A 19,928-nucleotide genomic window follows, 5' to 3' on the forward strand; every position below is an offset into this window, starting at 1 on the left:
CCTGGATGACGCAGCCTGTGCTGTCAACGATACATGTACACAACCATCATGTGCTACCCGTGAAATCCTACGATAGCACACATACGGGTCGCTGTCGGCACACTCTCAACAGTGAATGCTACCGTACATGTTGCTTGCTTGCAACCAGTGCACGTCGCAGACGCCCCGCCCCACAAGACTTCTCGAGCTCTCCGCCGCTTCGAGCACATCCTTGCAAGCGTCCGCCGCTCCGAAGCCTCTGATTCGATGCTACCCAAAGCTTGAGCTGACACGTTTCCGAGCGGTCGGCGTCATTTAGGTTGATCTGGAGCACTTCGCTTCATCGTCTCGCATCGGACAAGCACCATCCCTTTGGGATCTACCTTATACAGCCAGCCTCGCGCGTTCTTTTTGTATACACAGGCCCCTCAACACGTATTACCGCAGAGTCACATGCAATGCCGCTGCCGGCCAGGCACCATGTCACCAGAAATGACAGTAGGGTAGTCTATTCTATCTGCCGAAAGCGCATTCGTAGCTTCAGCACACTTGCGTGACAGACTGACGATCTACAAAATTTCAGCTGTATGCACCGCCTCGGCGACTGGTGGTGTCGCGCGAAGACCCTTGTGCAACCCGGTGCTGCTCGCCGGCTATCGAGACATCTTGTTACACTCTTCGCTGGCTGCTGGACACAATCCGTGACACAGAGACTCAACCCGTGGTAAGCTCTAGCATCTGCGTCGGTCTGAGGCACGAGGCCGTCGCTGCTGTAGAAAGGTTGACTGTGGATCCAGCATCTCGTGCTTTCGGACAGCAGGTGAGGTTGCCATCCATATCTCCCGCCTCCAGTTCCGCGGGACAAGACGTAGAGGAGTCGCTCTTTGAGTGACTGATGTGTTGCACAGGAATAATTGGCAGAGGCTGTGCTTAGCTGCACGGCCAGCTGATAAGCCGCATTCTTGATGCCAGCCTCAGCAGCAACCTTGAAGATCTTTCCTCGTCCTTCAGGATCGTGGCTGCGCTGGGCGTGCAGGAAAATCTGTCCGACGGGACGACGCTCGTGGCGTCCGCGACCACTTACCATCGAGCGCATCGCTATCAACATTTGTTGAAGTACGATTACCTGCCTACGAATCACATTTCTAACGTGCAGCAATGCAGTCCCAGCCTCGGCCTGACGGGGAATATGTGAATGATTCGGGCTGCCCCAGACCGTTCGAGGGACACTATTCACCCGAGCAGTGGCCGCAAGATATGTCGCTTGCACTGCCCAGTCTGAAGGCGAGGACCAGGCGAATCAGTGGTAGTGAATGACGTTCGACTGCTTAAGCGAGGCAGACACGCATTCTACGCTGCATGTGCAACACACGAGCAGCGCGGGCCTGGCGATACACTCAGATCACTCCCTAGTCGTGAAAAGGCAGTCCCTCCTATTTCCTGATCATGTCGAGATCTTGGGCGCAGAACCATGATATTCTTTGCATGCACCAGAATGTTGCACGCCAGAGGTCGTGCTGTCGGGCCAGGTCCTTATGCTGCAGTCCACGGCAGGCTCCAAGTGGTCGTTACTCGATATCCAGGAGGAATGAATTCATTCGAGAGTCTCATGTACTGTCGACAAGCCTCAGCGCCTTGTCAACCGCTGCTGCGGCTCGCCCGACTTCGCCTCCCACTTTCTTCACCTCTTTGACACCTTCCGTGAAGGAAGCATTCATCGCAAGATCCTTGAACACCTCTGCGCGCTCATCGGCATCATCATAGACCTCATTCTCCACATCACGAGGAGCCCCAAATATGTTCAAGTAGCCGAGTGGATCGCCTCTCGTCGATATCATATGCGCATCTGTCTGCCAGAGGGGAAAAAGTGCTGCTGCTTGTTGCGCCGCCGCTCGTGGATCTGGCTGTGCTTTCTTGAGGCCAGCCGTCAGCAGATGAGACAGTGTTGTCAATTGATGTACGAGTAGCTTATTACTGCCGAGGTCATTGCTTGTAGACTTAGTGGTGGACCAAGTGCCATTGCTGGTAGTCGTCGGCTTGCTTTGATCGCCATCCCATCCCAGTTGTCGTTGAAAATTCCGTAGAGTCTTGGTCCATCCACCAGCGATACTGACGAGGCCTTCTCCGTTGGTCTCTAGCATCCATTCCAGTACATCTAGCGCAGTCGCTCGAGTGTCAATCGACAAGTGATTCATGCCAGCCAGGATATACAGCAATGTCGACTCGAATGCGCTTGCATCTGCCCTGGGCAAGACTTTGAACAGCTTGACGAGCTGTTGCCTGACAGAACTGCTGCCGTCCAGGATCAGAGGCTGTACTCTACTCAATATCACGGTGGTCGGCTGGGGCAAGTCGCCAGCGTTGGCAGCAATGGCTGCGATGAGGTTCGTCAATGCATCCCGCCGCTGGGTGTCATTCTTGCTGCTTAGTAAGCTCAAGTTGTGATGGAACAGATCCGTAGCATTTCGACCTGACTCGCTGAGATTCTGTTGCTTGAGAACAATCGACTTTGCCGAGAAGCTGGTATCGGTCGCGTTGGTGTTCTTTGGTCGCGCCTTGCCGACTTTGAGCTTTGGCTTCTGAAAGTCCTGCTTCTTCTCCTTCTTCTTCTTTGCTGAGGATCCCATTGCTAGCACTGAGCCTGCATATAGTGGGTGCTAGGTGGGACTCACTTCGCACGAGTAGTGAGAGTGGCGATGGTTGCAATTGCTCAGGAAGGCACATCAACTTTTCTCTGGAGTAGCACTAGAACTAATTTGTGGTCGGAGCGAGGCGAGTTCGCCAACGCCGATGCTCGGCCCGCTTCAGCATATGTCTTCCTGGACAGTGCCAACATGCACTTCACTCCAGTCACACGCAACAGACATGACATGACCTCACTTCAGTAGCCACGATGCAGCAGCCTTCGCCGTCAGAAGAGACGGCCAGCCTCCTGGCGCGTCTATCGAGCCGTCCCGGCGTGCAAGGAACCCTCATCCTGTCGCGTGACACCGGGGCCGTTGTGCGCTCATCCGGCCTGGCAACCGACGACGACGAAGGCGAGGGCGAAACGATCCAGCCCGCCGCCAACGCCAACTCCAACGGGACCGCGAACGGCCAAGGCACGGGCACAGAAAGAGGTACACGAAGGGAGGAAGATGTCGCCCGGCTGGTATGGAAGTTCCACCAGAGCGCCGGCGACATGGTTCAGGAGCTGAACGGGCAACACGATGAAGCGAAGCTCCTGCGCATCAGGACGAAGAAGAATGAACTGGTCATTGTGCCTGGTATGGTGCAGCCTCGGGTGCCTTGCTATACGCCTCGACTGACACTGCCGTAGATGCCAAGTTTTTGCTGGTCGTGCTCCACGACACACCGCCGGCCTGAAGCGATGCCTACAAGATGAAGACTCGCGCAAGAACGATCTTGTTGTGTCTACGGCATCATAAATCGCAAAGTTCTGGGCCACATACGCAACACAATTCTTCCACGACACGGGGAATGGGCAACGTCTTGGCAGCGAGCTGGGCGATCGAAGAGAGCGATGCATTGATTCATTAAACACATCAGACAAGCTTTGCCGCGGAACCCGTTGGAAGCAGCAGCAGCCGGTCGAATGGTCGATATCCAAGCACTCATCCAGGCTATCTAGTCACCACTCTGCTCTGCTACATCGCCTGGCGATTACCAGATACACGGTGTCCAAGGCCGAAGAAGGACTGGACAGGCACATTTGATCCAGACTGCGCTAGGCGCGTACACACTAGTGCGAATGTGCGAGCCTCCTCAATTCGGCCGGCAATGTGAGGGACGACTAGATGTAAGACCTGATTACTCACCAGCCATCTCGGTTGCCAGTGTAAACTTCGGCCCGTTCAAGTCGCAACGACCAGGCGTGCCTGTTGTTGTGATTACTAGAAGGTATAAATAGACCTCAAGGGCCCTCTACCTCTCTGACCAGTATTCCTCACATCGTGTCCTCGACCTGGCAAGATGCAACTCCGCCACATCCTGTTTCTCCTGAGCGCAGCCATCAGTGTCAATGCATCTGCATACTACAGTAAGACCGCTTCAAATCGGGGAATGTGATGTAGTGACTAACCTCCATTGCCCAAGACGACTGCAAATGCCACGACAAGGCCAATGGGCTTCAAGATGATGCAGCGACTGAGTTTGCTTGCGGCCTAACCACGGGCGCCACCTACTCCGTTGATCCTCACCAGTAAGCTCAAGTACAGAAGCCTTGATGAGATCATGAGACACCTGGGACACGTCCAGGACGCTCATGGCTTCTGCCCCCTTCGTATGAGACAATTATGCTAACATGCCTTACCTTTAGTCAATGCCATCTTTCTGGCGATGGAATAAGTAAGTGACTTTGATGATAGTGCTGCCGATTCATCCGACTGATGATCGCGTACAGAGAATAGCGCATGGGAAGATTCGTGCAACGAGTATGCCAAGAACCAGAATAACGGGAAAGTGTATTTCCAATGGTGCTGGAACAAACCGGGCAACATTTCATGAGTGGTTGATATGGGGAGAGTTTTGGCGGAGGTTGTCACCTTTACATCCTGATAGTTGGGCCACTGCATTTGTCTCATGCGTGTCTCGGCTGCCAGGCATAACTGTTTGCTGTGGGCAACGTGCTCACTCACAAGTCAAGTGTACAAGAAGAGAAGGGATGTATTGCTAGAAGGCCGCTCAGTGAAGCGCAACGTGGAGTCCAGATCACGTTGTCAACCGATCACTCGTTCTCCAACAAAGGACGAGTGCGCCGCACAGACGAGACGGCCGTTCATGAAGCGACAATGGGAAGCGTAGAGCTCTTTGTCCTTTGTCGCAGCACGTTTGCCCGGATTCACTCGCACGCTCGGACCATTCTTATTGTGCAGGAAATGCTCACTATTCTCCGCGCACATCTGTGTGTATTCACTCGAAACATCAACTTCACACGCCGTGTTATTTTCTTGCGCGTTGAGGCCACTGACTGCCTGCTTCCTCTTTACACTTTTTCCGAAGGCCTCCAGCAAACGCGCGCACACCACCGCCTCGGAACACTTCGACCACCTCCAAGCCGATTCTACATCAAGAGACGAAGCATACCGCCGCGCACGAACACACCACAGACCATCTTCAACTCCTCATACCACTACGCAATGGCGCTCCTCGGCAGACTCCTCGGGATCTGTCTCCTTCCTCTCATCCTCTGCATCGCCCTCGAGCAGACTCTACACCTCGCCGAGATTCTCATCATTGCGTGCCGCTACATCGCTAGCATGCACATGATACGCTCGCTCCTCTCCGCTTGCTTCGACTATCTTCACGACTCACGGGAGTGCGATATCGTCGGCTCCTTCCCAGGCTCGCCACTCATACTGTCGGTACTGCTGGAGCGAGAAATTCCTAACGACGAGCACGAACTCGACGACTACCGCAACGGCCTGAAGAAGGCCTTCTACGAAGAGCAATGCAATGCTGGGCGCATCAGCTTCGCCCAAAAGCTCACTTTCCTGAACGACCCAAACGCGTTGTGGGTTAGGAGAGAGGAGGACACCGAATTCGCGCAGAAGCACCAGGCTGCGATGGCGCAATACCAAGCAGCTCCGCGCATCGAGACCACGAGACAGTGGACGAGGCGCATGCGAGAAGAACGCGAGGTGGCACATGATGGCATTCAGCGGCCACAGAGCACGGAAAGCGCATCACACGTCAGCCCTCCACGCCCATCGAGATCACTGCAGCCGTATCAAGGCTCTGCACACGCGCACGCTCTCGCACTCGTCAGCGATTTGCCCCCGCAAGTACCGCCAAAGTTCAAAGCGCTTCGAGGTCTTGCGCCGCGCGATTCGAAGGGCAACATAGTGTGGGGAACAGACCCAGTCTACGAGGCATATCTAATGCAAGAAGCTCGTGCAAAGCTTGCGCCGCCAGGGGCTGTCTACAGACGCTGGGACAGCTTTACACTGACAGCGAGCGAGAAGGTCCGCTTGAAGAAGGTCAACCTCGCGGACAAGCTCAACCTGTATTCGTACAGCATTCGACACTGGAAGGAGGATGTCTTCCAGATCCACCCGCCAGACAACCGTTCAATGTTTCTTGACATTCAAGACGGAACGTACCACGAGATGGGCGAGTGGGACTATTCTAACAAAATCCCACTCTGGAGAATCATCTCGGCGATCAAAGCTCAGACCGGAGGAACAGGTCAACCTAACACTGGTTCCGACACTGGGAACACGAAAACCTTTGGCCCTGGTTTCAACAACAGCGGTGCAAGCACCGACAACCCTACGAACACCGGAGCTGTCTGGGGCACTGTAACACAGCCACCACCTTCGGTAAACACGAACAACACCAACAACGGTGGAGGCATGTTTGGCGCAGCACCAGCTCCAGGCCAGCCAGGCTCCCTTTTCGGCAGACCTACTGGTGCAAGCGACACTGGTAACAACGGCGGCGCGCCACCGTTCCAAGGTCTTCCTACGCAGCCCAGCAACAATATCCCCGAACCTTCACAGAACAATCAGACTAGTCAAGGCACTGAAGCGCCACCCCAGTCGAACAATCCGCTCATGGCAATGTTCCAGCCCCAATACCAGGAAGCTCGGATACAGGAGTGGCTCGAGGACATGAAAGGTTTACTAGACAAGTTCACGTACGGCGCAGTCAAAAAAGACACCAACAACCCAGACGATGCTTGGTCCGCTGCCTGTGTCACTGCCGAGCTCTATCTACGCTGGATAGCCGAGTTTGTGGGCGACGCGAATGGCAACTGGAACAAGAACCTCCTCCCTGTCCCAAGGGCGAAGAAGATGGGTATCAAAGCCCCATGGTGGATGAAGTTAGGCAGAGAGTTAAAGAAGGTACACGAGAACTCGCAGACTACGGCGGATTCACCACTCGAGAAACTCTGGGTGCAGTTTGAAAAAGTGCATAACATGTGCAGGGAGGGAATCACATCTTAGAGCGAACGTGTGACGGCTGAGTGTGAAGCGAAGAAGGGTAGAGGTGGTCAGGACTTAAACCTAGGCAGTGATTGCGTTGTATGATACGAGATGGTCAGGAAGTCGAACATGGAGCACACCCGCAGGAAAGATCAGCTCGAGTACAGCAAAGGCGATGCAAAAAGGGGCGGTTTCACATGAGGACAAGGGCCTTGCCAGAGTGGCCGCCAGCAATAGCGATGGCAACAGCTTAGATGAGAGTATGCCTTACAGCAGGATGCATGTGGCCCATAAAGTGCTTTAAGCATATCGATGGCTTTTTTGACACAAGCATGGATAGAGATGAACTGATAGTGGAGAATTAGATGCAAGTTACAGGTCTCGGTTCATATACCGCGTTCCAAAAGAGAAGACCTGACTGCGATGTTCCTTTGATGACAAGACAAACAAGCTGCTTTCGTGATCCTGCTGTACTACCTGGCTACCACACCCGCCGCTCGGCATCTCCGAATGCCCAACACTGATGATGCCTATCTCAAGCCTAGTGAATCGCAGGTTCATGCGGGAGGGGGAGGTGGAGGAATGTCGCTGGGTGGTGGAGGAGGAACGTCAGCTGGTGGAGGTGGTGGAGGCGCATCGTTGCCATAGCCTGGAGCACCGTAGCCATAGCCCTGTGCTGCCGGGTGCTGCTGTTGCCATGGCGCTGCTCCTCCTGGGGCACCACCGCCTCCGCCTCTAGCCCATGGTGGAGGACCTCCTGCAGGCGGACCAGCGTTGTAGCCTCCGCCGTTGCCTTGCTCACGATTCTGCCAAGGTGCAGCACCGCCAGTGGGGCGTTGTTGTTGCCATGGTGCTGGCGCCCCTGTAGGCCCCTTTTGCCAAGGAGCGGCAGGACGTGCGCCACCATTTGCGTCGGGTGCCACGCCTTCCTCCCAGCCAATCTGGCGGTTCGGGTTCGATGTCTCACCAGCACCGATCTCATTCATCAGCTTCTCGTAGTCGTTGTCCAGTGCATTCTCTGGCCCGCGACGTGGTGGCCCACGCCAGTCTGCACCCGGACGGCGGTCTGGACAGTCGCGAGCCATGTGACCAGCATTACCACAGACACGGCAGATGATGTTGGCGGTAAAGTTGCGCTGCTGTGGGCAGTCATACTTCCTGTGACCAATCTCACCACAGTTCTGGCAGGCTTGATTCTCATCGTCACGAAGGGTACCGTTCAAGGCGGCAAGTTCACGAAGCTGGTTGCGCTTCAGCTCGTTCTGGCCTTCAGGAATGGAGGCAGCCTGTGATGTGTTAGTGTGATTCGTAGCAGAGGACTGGATATATGCTCTTACCGTCTCAATGACATTGTGGATGAGCTCCTTGGCTTTGTTGACCTTCTCTTCTGTATCTGCCATGATCAAACAGTGAAGATCTTCATCCTGGTTACTGGCGTGAGCAGCGTCAGACTTTCCTTTGCCCTCCTTCACAGAGCCTTTGCCTCGGATGGCGATCTTGGCGCCAGAGTTCTTCTCCATGGTCTTGAGAGTGTTACCGCGAGGGCCGATGAGGAGACCGACTGTTAGTAGAAAAAAGCTAAGTGTTAGTCATGGTTCGTGTGCAGAGCGAGTGAGTTAGCAGGAAAGTGTTAGTCCGGCTTTTGATCGCCGTTAACATAGATTGCAGAGTCGAAGCTCGCATGAAAGCAAAAGAGTGAAGGGTTAGTGGGTTAGAGTGCATACTGAAGTTAATCTCCGGGTAGTCATTGACCGGCACGTAGACCTTCTCCTGGGTCTTTGTGGGACGGCGGTAGTCGGACGGCGGATGGTAGCTGGGGATGATTTTCATCGCCTTCTCGATAAGCTTATGACGCTCATCTTCCAGCTTCTTGCGGTAGCGGTACTCGCGCGTGTTGACACGACGACCGAAGTTGTCATACTGCGGTGCCGGGGAGGGAGAACTGAAAGGGGTGTCAGTAATGGGTAATTGGCACCGCACAAGGGGACAGTGTACACACCGATCACCGTCTGCTGGCACAACATCGTTGATGCGCAGCTTCTGGCTGATCTCCTCGATACGCAAATGGGTCACATAAGCATCGAGTTGCTCCGCCGTCATGGGCGCAGTGATGGCGGTCGGCAGGTTCATCAGGCCAGCCGCCTTGTTGTCGGCCGCGTCACCCCAGCGGTTGCGCTTGCGCCTCTTTTTGGTGCCGTCCGGGTTGAGTTCTGGTGCCTTGCGCTCAGGACTGCGGCCACGCTTTACGGGTACGGGTTCTGGCGCGTCCATTCCAGGAGCATCTTCTTCGTCGCCGAATCGTCGTTTGCCCAGCGGGATGGTGTTAGCGCCGGTCTGGCCGAGGTTCTGTCTCCACGACATGATGGGCGGTAATTGTCGGGGAGATGGTCGAATGTTGTTGTCGAGGGAAGGGGCAGGAAGGGAAGACGAAGTTTGAGGTGGAGAAGGAGAAAGCGCGGCTGAGGGCGGGAAGAGCCGCGCTGCCTGTGCCTGTGCTTGCTGCGCCACGTGGAACATCGACCTCAGTCACACGCGGATCAGTATCAGTGTAATGATCAGTGTAATGCAACACACAATCCACCTCATAGATATATGCCTACATATGAGTCATGACTACATATACGAGCGAAGTGCGAGCGAAGTACGAGCGACATAGTCACCGTCGGTCATCTCGTGTCGACCCTGTGGCCGTCGACGTTGTCACCGATGGTCACCGCAGCTTCTCAGACGACGAGCAGCAGTCATGCCTTTGCTTCGACCTTTCACCGTCGGGCTTGGGTGCGGCCGCGCTGGTATGCGTATGAGGCGCACGTAATCCACAGCTTCTGCCTGGGTCTTTGCGAGCAGTCGCGCTGTCGAGTCCCCGTGCTTTGTCGAGACTGCTTGGCCCGAACATAACGTGGAATGTATCGTTCGATGCTCGGGAACATCCCACGCCCACTCTCGGTCCTACAATTCTTGTTTTGATTGTGCCCTAGATCACAAAAGAGCTTCAGTAGTATCTTACTGGTAGACTTAACGCGCATATGACGTTTGCCACGAGGGTTTGCAACTGCTACATCGAGGCAAAGCTGCCAATACAGATTCCCGGATCGAGGGACCTGCAATCTCGTATAGCGTCGTCCACCCGCAATCGCGATGTTCTCCGGGCTCAGACGCACGCCCGAGGTGAGTCCGTTGTCCAGTCACAGTGAACAAGGAATTCTCGCTCCTTGCATTCGGTCCAATTCCCTCCGAAGGCACAGCTGTGCAGCAAGATTCACACACCTTCAAAATACTTCTCGTGCCACCTGAGCCACTGCCAAGTCTTCACCGGAAGCGCAAGAGGAAGGTGTGGCATTACAAAGATTCACTGACAAGGGTGTTGGACAGGAGACTAGTGCACGTCTTGCGATCAATTCCGCAAGATGTGCATCATTTGGTGTATGGTGCGTTGTGCGGCAGGTTGGACAGCCCGCCTCACGGGATTTGAGGGATGGCTTCGACGGAGAGCGGTCAACTGACCATGGATCTCTGATTGTTGTGTCCCAAGTGAGGCGCACCATGTGTTTGCGATGGAGCCATCCGTGTGCTTTTGATTCGTGCTCTGCTGCGACTCGGCACCTATGTCTATTTGCTATTCAGTATAGAACCCCTTCCTGTGTTCGTTTGCGTACCGATGGGAGACGGCCTTCCTCGCTTGCACAACTGATCCACCTGTCCATTAGCAGGTCATTCCCCGTTCCAATCGGTGTGTGATATCATCTGTTCATCCCGGCCCTATGCGTCTCCAAATCTCACCGACCGGCAGGTTCCCAGGCCATGCTTCAACGCTCTCCTTGTCCCCAATGCCTTCCGGGTACGATGGTCGTAGAGCCATTGCAGACTCTAAGGCTCCATTCCAACCTTGGGAACCAGATTCCTTTTTTATCCGGCCCCTGCCCCAGATCGCATTCGCTATCTTGGTGCGATCGTGTGATTTTCCCAATAAGAGGGATTTGTTGCTCCTTCTCACGGCGCAGTGCCTCGTCTAAATGGGAGGATGATTGGTTTCTTCAGCGCCATGAGCGAATTCGCCCTTGTGCATCAAACGCGATCATGAATGCTTGACCGCAAATGCTTTGAGTGAAGGGTATCAGGGCTGCCGTGACTGCTGTGCCAATCTATTGTTCTAGGTGGGACGTCTCGCGTAGCCACCGTGTGGGTTCAGGTCGTGTCCGCGAGCGTTCGAACCACCCGGTCCATACGCACCTTCGGGATACCAGTCTTGCTGCATCTGTGTCGCTGGGGGTTGATAAGCAGCCATAGCCGGAATGCTTGAGCTCCTCTGGTCAGGTGGCATCTGATAGGCATACTGGTGACCTGTAGGTGGCAGCGCTTGAGATGGTAGACCTATAGCTCGCGGACCGCTTTGGTGCGGCTGAACAGCAGCGTGTTGCATGAAAGCGGACGGTTGTTGATGCGTCGAAGGAAACCCTTGTGGGTATGGATTCTGGCTCGAATAGTCGGGGTACGATATCGATCTGTGAACAGGTTGCTGTACATTGTGCTGTTGCGGCGGCTGCCATTGTTGCTGCATCGGCTCGGGAGTGTAGCTGTAGCCTGTGGAGTGGTGGGAGATAGCGGGAGGCTGCTGATCTGAGGAACCAGGAAAGGGCGCAGTATCGACGGCATTGTTGGACGTCTCGTACCTGGTGAAAGGAGGGGCTATACTGCTCGTAGTGCTGACCGGCGTCAACTGGTTATGGGAGCTCAATTGCTGTTGGTGGCTGTTCCATGCCGTCGGCGGCTCCCTTTGCGGTAAATAGCCATAACTTTGTGGTACATAGCCACCTTGCTCACTGTAAGCTCGTGTGCTCATCGAATAGCAGGGCTGTTGAACCTACCTTGAGATGGTAACGCCGGGATTGGGGAGATGGGAATGCCGTAGCCCCCGGCAGCATCGGAGGGGGCGTGGTGATAGCCACCACCGAACTGATGACTCTGCTGATCAAACGATCGAATGCTAGGGTGAGATGGGGACGTCGATGCTGCTGAAGAAGGTGCTGATGGCTCCCCGGTCCTACTCGATGCGTCTGACCGGGCATCGAGAGCGTTCTGCTGGTCGACAGGGTAGAAGACGCATTCCTTCTTCAGGCGTATGCAATTTTGACATCTCGGCTCAGAATCATCTTCTGAAAGCAAGCATCTGATCTTGCGGCGACGGCAATGTGCTGGCTAGTGTCAGCAAGTGTCTCGCGCGGGCGGGTGACATGGCGCGTTCCAGAACGGCTCGTATGGCGACATGTCGAGCCAGCATGGGTTGAATGCGGCATCACTCACCACATGCGATTGAAATCCTCTGATAGCCCAGTTTGTTCCGCTTCTTGTCGAGTTCCGATTCTGACATAATGGGTCCTCGCAGCTGCGGAGTCAAGAAGGACTTTGATGAGAGTTGTTCACCTGCCTTTGCTTTGGATGGCCTGCCTTTCTTCCTCTCCGATAGTGGGGTTCCCGACGCAGAGGGTGCATTGGCGCGCGCCGATGTGAGGTGCTCTTGGGGAGCTGTGACTGCATAGCTGGAGAGCCTTGTAGTGGTGGGCGAAGGGTCATGCTGGGACGAATCTGATGAAGACATCACAAAAACGCCACAACGTTAGACTTGTGGTGTCCGCGCACTGCGCTCGATCCAATTGCAGATGGCAACCGATGCGATCAGATGGGTGTACTATTGCAGATGATGTGACTTGTGTGAATGGTCGACTGGGCAAGTCCATGCAAGGACCAAACTCTTTTTTCGCAGGACTGCGCAATTAGCGGCCAGCTGCCAGTTGGCACTCATCAATACAAAGATGTTGCGGCGCAAAGTGCCCCGACTCAGGCAACGTGAGGATTGTTTGACCTTCCAAGAGTGGCGTTTTCCAGCAGAGTGGTCCCGCTAAAAAACACGCGCCGGCAGGGAATTGTTGATGTGACGAAAGCTGTAAGATCAACGGTTTCGCCCAGCCAATGGCATCCGTATGACAGATAATTGGGAATTGAATAGGCTAGTGGGTCGACAGGCACGTTCTCGCGGCCTCGTGTATGCAAAGGACCCCACAACCAAGTCTTGACTATCGTAGGCATACCTCCGGGATGCTCACTCGTAGTGAGCTCCTTTGGCGAAGGCGATGCTGTCTCCGCTTCGATACCTTCCCACGCCCGTAAACGCCCTCACCACCATCCATAGTCCTTGTTGCGCTATCTCCAGCACAGGTCTGCTGCGGGTGGATTGTGGTATGCTTCGTTACGAGAACATGGCAGAATGACGCCGAATCGAGATGTCTTGCGTCTGCTGAAACTGACATGATGGCGTCAAAGGGCTAGCTGTAACCAGTCGTACTACAGATACCAGAATCAGTATCTGCTGGAGAGGCTCTCTGGACGGAAGGTTTTGCTCTAAGTTAGGCGAAGGCAAAGGCAAACAGCGTAGCACGATGACCTCCAAAACGCCATGCAGCCACGAATTCGCCACACAAATGTATGCCTTCTCATCATCCTGGACAGTACGTCCTGCCCAGCTGTCATGGACGCTATACTGCATCAACATCAGGGGCTGCATTTACGCGTGATGCATCGAGAGATGTCCGGAGTTTGCTCCTCTGACATGTGGCACAGCGAGCTATCTGCCCATGGCAGTCCATTGGCTTGCCCTCGACAGGATTTTGACGCTTGCATTAGACGACAGAGCAGTCCGGCTGGCTCCATCAAAGCAGCAGCATAGCAGCGGGACGGGTCCGATGACCTCGGTGCCGATTATCTGATTTGCTTGCCTCGCCTTCAGCATCGCCGGTTGTCGAACATCGTGAAGAAGCCAGATGACCTGTTGGCCACAGCCGTGACTTCTCTCCATCTCCATCATCCATGGAAGAAGAGCTTGGCGGCATGGGCTGGTCAATCACCGTTGTGTTACACCGGCGATTCAGTCCAGCGCCACACAGCCACACCGCCAGGTTCAAGCCCAGTGATGACGCTGCTGAACGGGTCTCCACTCCACACGAGGAATGCAGGCTGTTTCATGGTGCCAAAAGGTGGCGAGACGTGGCGTCGACTGCTGTTCTCAGTGGAGGTGGGTCCAGTGCTAGAACCTAATGAGATTCGAGATCTCCCGTGGGCCGGGCCAATATTCACAGATTGACGCCAGCCGACACGTCGCCTGGCTCTGCTGCACAAGCATGCACGTCGGGTGAGGGCGTGGCACCGCAGCGGTGAATTGCCGATGTATCTCGCTATATGCTCACCTTTGCCGCTGGGCACCAGTGGCAGAGAGTCGGAGGGGGCCTCGATGTAGGCTTGAAGCTCGAGGACGGCTCCCGGCAGTCTGACAGCGAGCCAGGAGACATCCATCGATGCGCCATGGTTCGACTGGGAAATGCAGTCGACGATCTGCCAGCCGCCAGCTCGAGCCAGCAGCAGATTTGTAAGTAGAAGTCAGGTATGGACGCGTCGCGCACGGTCGCTCTTGATTCCTTAACTATCTTCTTACCTTTATATCTTTATATATAATTAAGCGTAGCGACCGAGCGCTAGCCACACCGGAGTACGAGCTTGCGAGTACGTAGGTGAGGCGTCAGCGAGGGAGTGAAGCTCTATACCAGCCCTCAACTAGCCTTGGCGCCCGCTCTGATTGGTCAACTTTCATGCTTTAGGGTCACGTGACCCACCGCACTGTGCCTGTTGGCGAACTCGCAAACATATACTCGTCGCTAACGCCTATGTCGTCGTATAATAAGCACTGTACGTCGGGTAGCGGTAGCGTGGATCGCACGCTACTTTGCAGTCTAGAAGGGTTGGTTGAGAGCTCCACTCCGCTACGCTTACCTTTGGAGCTTCACAACCGCCAACAGCACAATCTATAGGTTAAAACGATAGGGCCGTACTTAATGTACGACCGTGCGCAACGCGCACCTACAGTAACTTCTAGCCTGTCTAGATTGCGGACTGCCGGTTCTTAAACGCCACGTGAGAAGGCGAGCGCCACGCCGCAAGGCTCTTGCCGGCTGCGATTGCTTCTGCCAAGATTACACTGTGAGCGCCTCTGACGCTGCTCTGTCGATCGTATATGCTTTCGTGCGTAGCCCCGACGATAGCACAACGTCCACGCTTCGCTCACGCTTGCTGCAGCGCGTTCTCGCTTGCTCGCGATGATCGACTACCTCGTGGAATAGATGAGAGCGGCACGTGGATGGCATGCTACTGCGAGACATCCGCGTCGGCAACTACCTGCAATCAAGAGCAAGGGCAGGTCAGGTTGTGCTGATCAGCAATACTACATACACACGCGTGATACAATGATCATCACGCCTGGCACTAGCCTCTCAAAAACTGTACATGGCGGATCGCGATCTGTTGCATCGCTAAACGGCATTTGCACTACTAGATTCGGCGCCTCTACGACGGCTGTGTGCTCTTCGTGATCTGCGGGCTGCATCAGTAGTGCGTAGCTCATTAGCATTGTGCCTGCGCCAATCCATCATCGGGGATTTGGAATGTGGGCGGCGCAGTAATAGAGTGCAAGTCGGCACAATAGGCACTTTCGGTCCTTCTACTTTGAGAAGCTGGTATGTCTGAGACGTCCGAGATGGCGTGCATACGGTGGCTTCAGAGATCAGCCAAGCCAACTCAATTTCAGAACGGAGCAAGCTCATAAGACAATATTGCCCGATCTGGACCCCACCATGGCATACTTCGTCAGCATTGGCCAACAGGGTTAGCAGACGTGCAAGATCTGAAGGACTCAGCTGCTTGCATAGACGATTATTACATGTACGTGTTAATTGTAGAACCATCGTGAGTGAAAGGTTGGATCGGATCGCCCATGATAATCGTTGGACACGATCTGTGCTAATGTGCACTATGTCCTCGGGGATATCCCTAGCCATCACAAGGATGCAGGTGTAAGAGGAAGGATGCTTAAGTCGCCCAGGGCATGCAGGGCCAAGCCATATTCAAGCCATATGGCTGCGCGAGCGCACTCAGTTGATAGCGGTCAATGGACCCTGGTCGCGGGCAAGGAATCGCTGGCAAGCCCTCAGTTTTCAGGACGACATGCTGTCGAGAGAACGACCTTCCTTTAGTTGGCCCTAGTGCTCATTCGAAGGGTTTCGCCCTTAAGACGCATACAGAACTGCTCAGATTGAGTTGTGACATGGTGCGAAACGAGTACGGCAGCCACTTCCCTGTACCAACCGAACCAGTTGTCCCTCAATTACCTGCAGCTCGAACAGCCAGCGCCCTCTCTGCCAGCATGCCGAAGTCCAGCTCACGATGGTCATCCGGCATATATTCTCCTGAAGCGATGCAGTGGACCTTCATGTTGGGATGATAGGTCAGGTTGTTCAACAGCTTCGGCGTGATCAGGAAATACTGGCTGGTGTGCTCTGCGCAGGCGATTTCCACCATACGAGAGTGTACAAGCCTGCAGACTGGGTCAGCATGATCGCTCCATCAAGACTGGATGTACACATACCTCTCGTTGCGGGGATCCATTCCTTGATTGATCTCGTCAACCACACGGAACGGCGCTTTGGCTAGGCTTTGAAGAGCCATAAGGTAGAAGATCGTTGACACAGCACGCTCGCCGCCGGATTGTCGGTGGCTGTTGAGCACGCTGAGCTGTTCATTCTCTCTGTGGTCGCATCGTCAGTATTGGCATGGATGATTCTCAGAATCTGACATCGTACCTGAATTTGACTTTGATCTGTATTTCCCACTGCTCGAAGTCATCATCCTTGTAGATGCCGACTTCGCCAGCACATTGAATGCGCTCAAAGTTCTCACCAAATGCGTCCGAGATCTGCTTCACCAGGCGGTCAAGTTCAGGCTCCCACTGCTGCCTAATGTTCTCGATGCTGGTCCTGATTTGCTCGAGGGATTCAACGAGGCCTTCCTCTTGTGCACGCTTCTGTTCGATCTTGCGGGCGCGCTCCTCGAACTCTTGAAGAATGTTTTCATTGCCGCCAAGTCGGGACTCAAGCGATGCTTCCACGGTCTGGATCTCGGCATCGAGATCTATGTCCTCCCAGTGACTCTCAGCCTCGTTGTAGTATTCAAGCTCTTTGTCCGTCATGGTTGGCTGAATCTCCCTGCATTTAGCCTGCGCCTCTAAGCCCCTTTCTTTCGCTTGGTCTGTGGTCTCCTTGAGCTGGTGCACCTCTTGCTGTTTCACCTCGAGCTGATGTTGCTCATCAGCGTGTCGGGCTTGTAACTGTTCGAGATCTGAGCCCGCTTCGATCTGCATTATCTCCGCTTCGTACAGCTGCACGTGTAAACCTTTCAGCGCATCAATGGCCCTGGCAGCATCGACCGTCAACTGTGCTCTCTCCAAAGTCCGCTGCTCGATCTCTTCCTTCAGGGTATCGACCCTTTGGCGCACGCCCTTCATCGATTCCTTGGCTTCGTCCACTTTGGCCTGTGCTTCTTCCTCCTTGGTCTCCAGTCCCATGAATTTGGAATACGCTTGTTGTTTATGATTCTTGTCCTCCACAAGTTGTTTTTGGTGGATTTCGAGGCGTCGCATCTCCGTACGTAGCTCGCTGCATCGTGAGGCCACCCCGGCTATCTCTTTCGCAATCTCTTCTTTCTCAGATTCGGCCTCACCAATGCGGCGCTTGATTTCTTGTTCCTCATGTGTATCGACTGGAGCATCTGTCAAGAGCTTAGAGCTGTTGATAGTCGATACGCGAGTAGACACGACGTGGTCACCCAAGTCCCGACGTCTGGTCACCCGAAAAGACTGGCGCCCTGCGACCAGGGAGCCAATCGCGGTCTGTTTAATAGCCTCAAGCTGATTGTTGGTGATATCCCGCTCACCATATGCCGTCTGGTGGATGGCAGTGTTGTCGCAGAGCATGGCAAGAACCGGGTCAGGACCCTCAATCAGATCAAGTAGCCAGTGATGCAGCCCGTACTGCCGCAGCTCCTCTTGAGAGAATGGAGCCGAGAAGGTGGTCAAAAGCTGTCCTGCAGTGCGAATGTTGACGTGAGTCAGATGCATGCGCCGATAAACCTGCTCCTCCAGGACTCGGAAATCTGCTTGCGATGTCACAGTGAATGCCATGAGTTCTCCTTGACCGATGATTGCCTCTACAGCATCCGCGTATCTTGCGTCGGTCACCGAGCATGATATCATGGGCGGCGCGTAGACCTCTCCAGCAAACTTATCCTTGTTCTCCTGGATCCATTTCCAGGCTTTGGCAGCATCAGAAGAAGCGCTTTCGAGCTTACTCTCCTGCCGTCCGACTTGAGATTGAAGGTGTAGTCTATTTGCAGTCTCCTGCTCAATGATCTGCGTGCGCTGCTGAGCCTGATGTCCGAGGTCTCGTTGGGTGTTCACGCTGTTATTGATCTCGGTGTCAAGTCTTCGAACCTCATCTTTGATGCTCTTGATCTCTTCGTTCATCTTCACCGGATCGAAGTCTGGAGGAGGATTCTCTCGCTCATGCTGAATGCTCCGCACAAGTCGCTGATATTTGTTGATTGTCTCACTCGACTTTTTGCGACCCGCCTTTTCTGCATCGATTTCTTGTTCAAGTCCTTTGATGGCTTCGGCCTTGTCGTCGACTTTCTGCACAAGCTGATCGGCCTTGTTCTCTGACCGAGCAAGAAGACGAGCGCGCGAGGCTACAACGTTGGTCAAGTGGTCCCGGTAGGCCTGTTTGGTGTCCACAGCTCGGACATTGGGCTCCATTCTCCGCTGCAAATGCCGAAGCTCTTTATCGGCAACGCTCCATTCTTTCCTGGCTTGCTTGTACTGGCTCTGCAACTTGGCGTAATCTGCAAATGGCTGCATCCGCTGCAGCAGGTGAAGCTGATCCTGCAGCTCAGTGCGCTCACGAAGACGCTCCACATCGGCTTGCTGCATCCTCTGCCGATTCTCCATCGACTTGAGTTGCTGCGTGATATTTTCTTGCTCCACCAGCTTCAACCTCTGCTCCTTGCCCATAGACTTGAGCTGATCGTGCCATTTGGACATCTGTTCAGGAGCTGCAGCTCTTTGAGTCTGGACCAAAAGCTCAACGGGTGAGAGTGCTGCGAACTCAACCACGCGGTCTTGTGGGAGGAATTGGCAGAGATTATCGACCTGGATGTGAAAGCTCCTGGCCAGCCTTTGCACCTCCTTGGCATTACTTTTCTTGCCGTCTATCTGCCAAAGAGACTTGCTTGGTCCAGACTTGCGACCACCATCGCGGTTGATTGTGTGCGTTATCACCGGGTTGGTGGTGTGGCGCTGTGGGTCGGCCTTCAGCTCTATCTCGATAGTGGCTTCTTTCATACCATGCTTGACAAACTCGGTGATGTCCTTCGCGCGGCCGAGATGCACAGTACTCCAGCCAAGACCGATGCATATTGCACATACGAGAGTACTCTTTCCAGTCCCGTTTGGCCCGATGACCATGTTCAGGTTGGGACCGGGGTGGAACTCGGCATTGGTGTAGGTCACGAAATCCCGAAGTGTTACTCGCACGATGGATCCGGGCTTGTGTTCCTGCTGGCCATGGCCACCTGGGACATCTCGGGCGCGTCCCTTGTTCTTTGGAGACCGTCTGTAGCTGTCAGGAAGCAGCGGACGCTCTGAGGGCTGCGGCTGATCAGTATTGAGGGAGCAACTTGAGTGAGACATGGCGTACCTCGTCCTCATCAGTGTCGGCGTCACCGTCACCGTCTTCGGTTGCAACATCATCCTCTACTCGACGCCGCTTGCTGCTTTGTGTCCCCGAGCCACTTGCATACATGCCTTCGGACTCCGCATCCTGCTCTCTGCCACGTCGCTGTGGCGTCACTGCACGCGACATTGTTGTGGTGTTGACGGAAGAGGTGATGTGGTGGGAAACGGAGGTGATGGCGAAGACCAAGGACGCGAGGTCAACGCGTCTCGGAGATACATGTCGGAGGTAAGATCTTATATAGGGTTGTGACTAGAACTAGCGCGACAGCCGGAAGTCTACTCCAAATTATTCTTATTCATCCATGAATTCACTCTTGTCACTGTGTCGCAGTGATCCTGCATTTACGACGAACGCCTGG

The 19,928-nt window shown here is 54.5% G+C and overlaps 8 protein-coding genes across 8 annotated transcripts; 4 read left to right on the forward strand and 4 right to left on the reverse strand.

The window, feature by feature from the left end:
• Positions 1-1,586: 1,586 nt before the first annotated feature.
• CLAFUR5_01607 (Pre-rRNA-processing protein IPI1) lies at positions 1,587-2,606 on the reverse strand (the record flags this gene model as incomplete). The annotated part of the gene is made up of 1 exon (XM_047900755.1): positions 1,587-2,606. The coding sequence occupies one exon, from the start codon at positions 2,604-2,606 to the stop codon at positions 1,587-1,589; it is 1,020 nt and encodes a 339-aa protein (XP_047756010.1).
• A 266-nt stretch (positions 2,607-2,872) lies between these two features.
• On the forward strand, positions 2,873-3,345 carry CLAFUR5_01608 (uncharacterized protein; the record flags this gene model as incomplete). The annotated part of the gene is made up of 2 exons (XM_047900756.1): positions 2,873-3,245; positions 3,299-3,345. The coding sequence occupies 2 exons, from the start codon at positions 2,873-2,875 to the stop codon at positions 3,343-3,345; spliced, it is 420 nt and encodes a 139-aa protein (XP_047756021.1).
• Positions 3,346-3,951: 606 nt separating this feature from the next.
• On the forward strand, positions 3,952-4,485 carry CLAFUR5_01609 (Ecp28-1; the record flags this gene model as incomplete). Its single annotated transcript, XM_047900757.1, has 4 exons — positions 3,952-4,018; positions 4,075-4,180; positions 4,298-4,326; positions 4,382-4,485. The coding sequence occupies 4 exons, from the start codon at positions 3,952-3,954 to the stop codon at positions 4,483-4,485; spliced, it is 306 nt and encodes a 101-aa protein (XP_047756020.1).
• Positions 4,486-5,117: 632 nt separating this feature from the next.
• On the forward strand, positions 5,118-6,926 carry CLAFUR5_20129 (uncharacterized protein; the record flags this gene model as incomplete). Its single annotated transcript, XM_059462966.1, has 1 exon — positions 5,118-6,926. One exon carries the CDS (start codon positions 5,118-5,120, stop codon positions 6,924-6,926), a length of 1,809 nt encoding a protein of 602 aa, XP_059318865.1.
• A 536-nt stretch (positions 6,927-7,462) lies between these two features.
• Positions 7,463-9,266, reverse strand: CLAFUR5_01610 (Branchpoint-bridging protein; the record flags this gene model as incomplete). The annotated part of the gene is made up of 4 exons (XM_047900758.1): positions 7,463-8,191; positions 8,243-8,466; positions 8,630-8,847; positions 8,905-9,266. 4 exons carry the CDS (start codon positions 9,264-9,266, stop codon positions 7,463-7,465), a joined length of 1,533 nt encoding a protein of 510 aa, XP_047757245.1.
• Positions 9,267-9,931: 665 nt separating this feature from the next.
• CLAFUR5_01611 (uncharacterized protein) lies at positions 9,932-10,377 on the forward strand (the record flags this gene model as incomplete). The annotated part of the gene is made up of 2 exons (XM_047900759.1): positions 9,932-10,073; positions 10,097-10,377. The coding sequence occupies 2 exons, from the start codon at positions 9,932-9,934 to the stop codon at positions 10,375-10,377; spliced, it is 423 nt and encodes a 140-aa protein (XP_047757246.1).
• A 678-nt stretch (positions 10,378-11,055) lies between these two features.
• CLAFUR5_01612 (uncharacterized protein) lies at positions 11,056-12,501 on the reverse strand (the record flags this gene model as incomplete). Its single annotated transcript, XM_047900760.1, has 3 exons — positions 11,056-11,717; positions 11,771-12,097; positions 12,207-12,501. The coding sequence occupies 3 exons, from the start codon at positions 12,499-12,501 to the stop codon at positions 11,056-11,058; spliced, it is 1,284 nt and encodes a 427-aa protein (XP_047756168.1).
• A 3,605-nt stretch (positions 12,502-16,106) lies between these two features.
• CLAFUR5_01613 (Structural maintenance of chromosomes protein 5) lies at positions 16,107-19,696 on the reverse strand (the record flags this gene model as incomplete). The annotated part of the gene is made up of 4 exons (XM_047900761.1): positions 16,107-16,320; positions 16,372-16,530; positions 16,586-19,482; positions 19,532-19,696. 4 exons carry the CDS (start codon positions 19,694-19,696, stop codon positions 16,107-16,109), a joined length of 3,435 nt encoding a protein of 1,144 aa, XP_047756169.1.
• Between the last annotated feature and the right edge of the window lie 232 nt (positions 19,697-19,928).

This window comes from Fulvia fulva, chromosome 1 (genome assembly GCF_020509005.1).
Source record: "Fulvia fulva chromosome 1, complete sequence".
NCBI lineage: Eukaryota > Fungi > Ascomycota > Dothideomycetes > Mycosphaerellales > Mycosphaerellaceae > Fulvia > Fulvia fulva.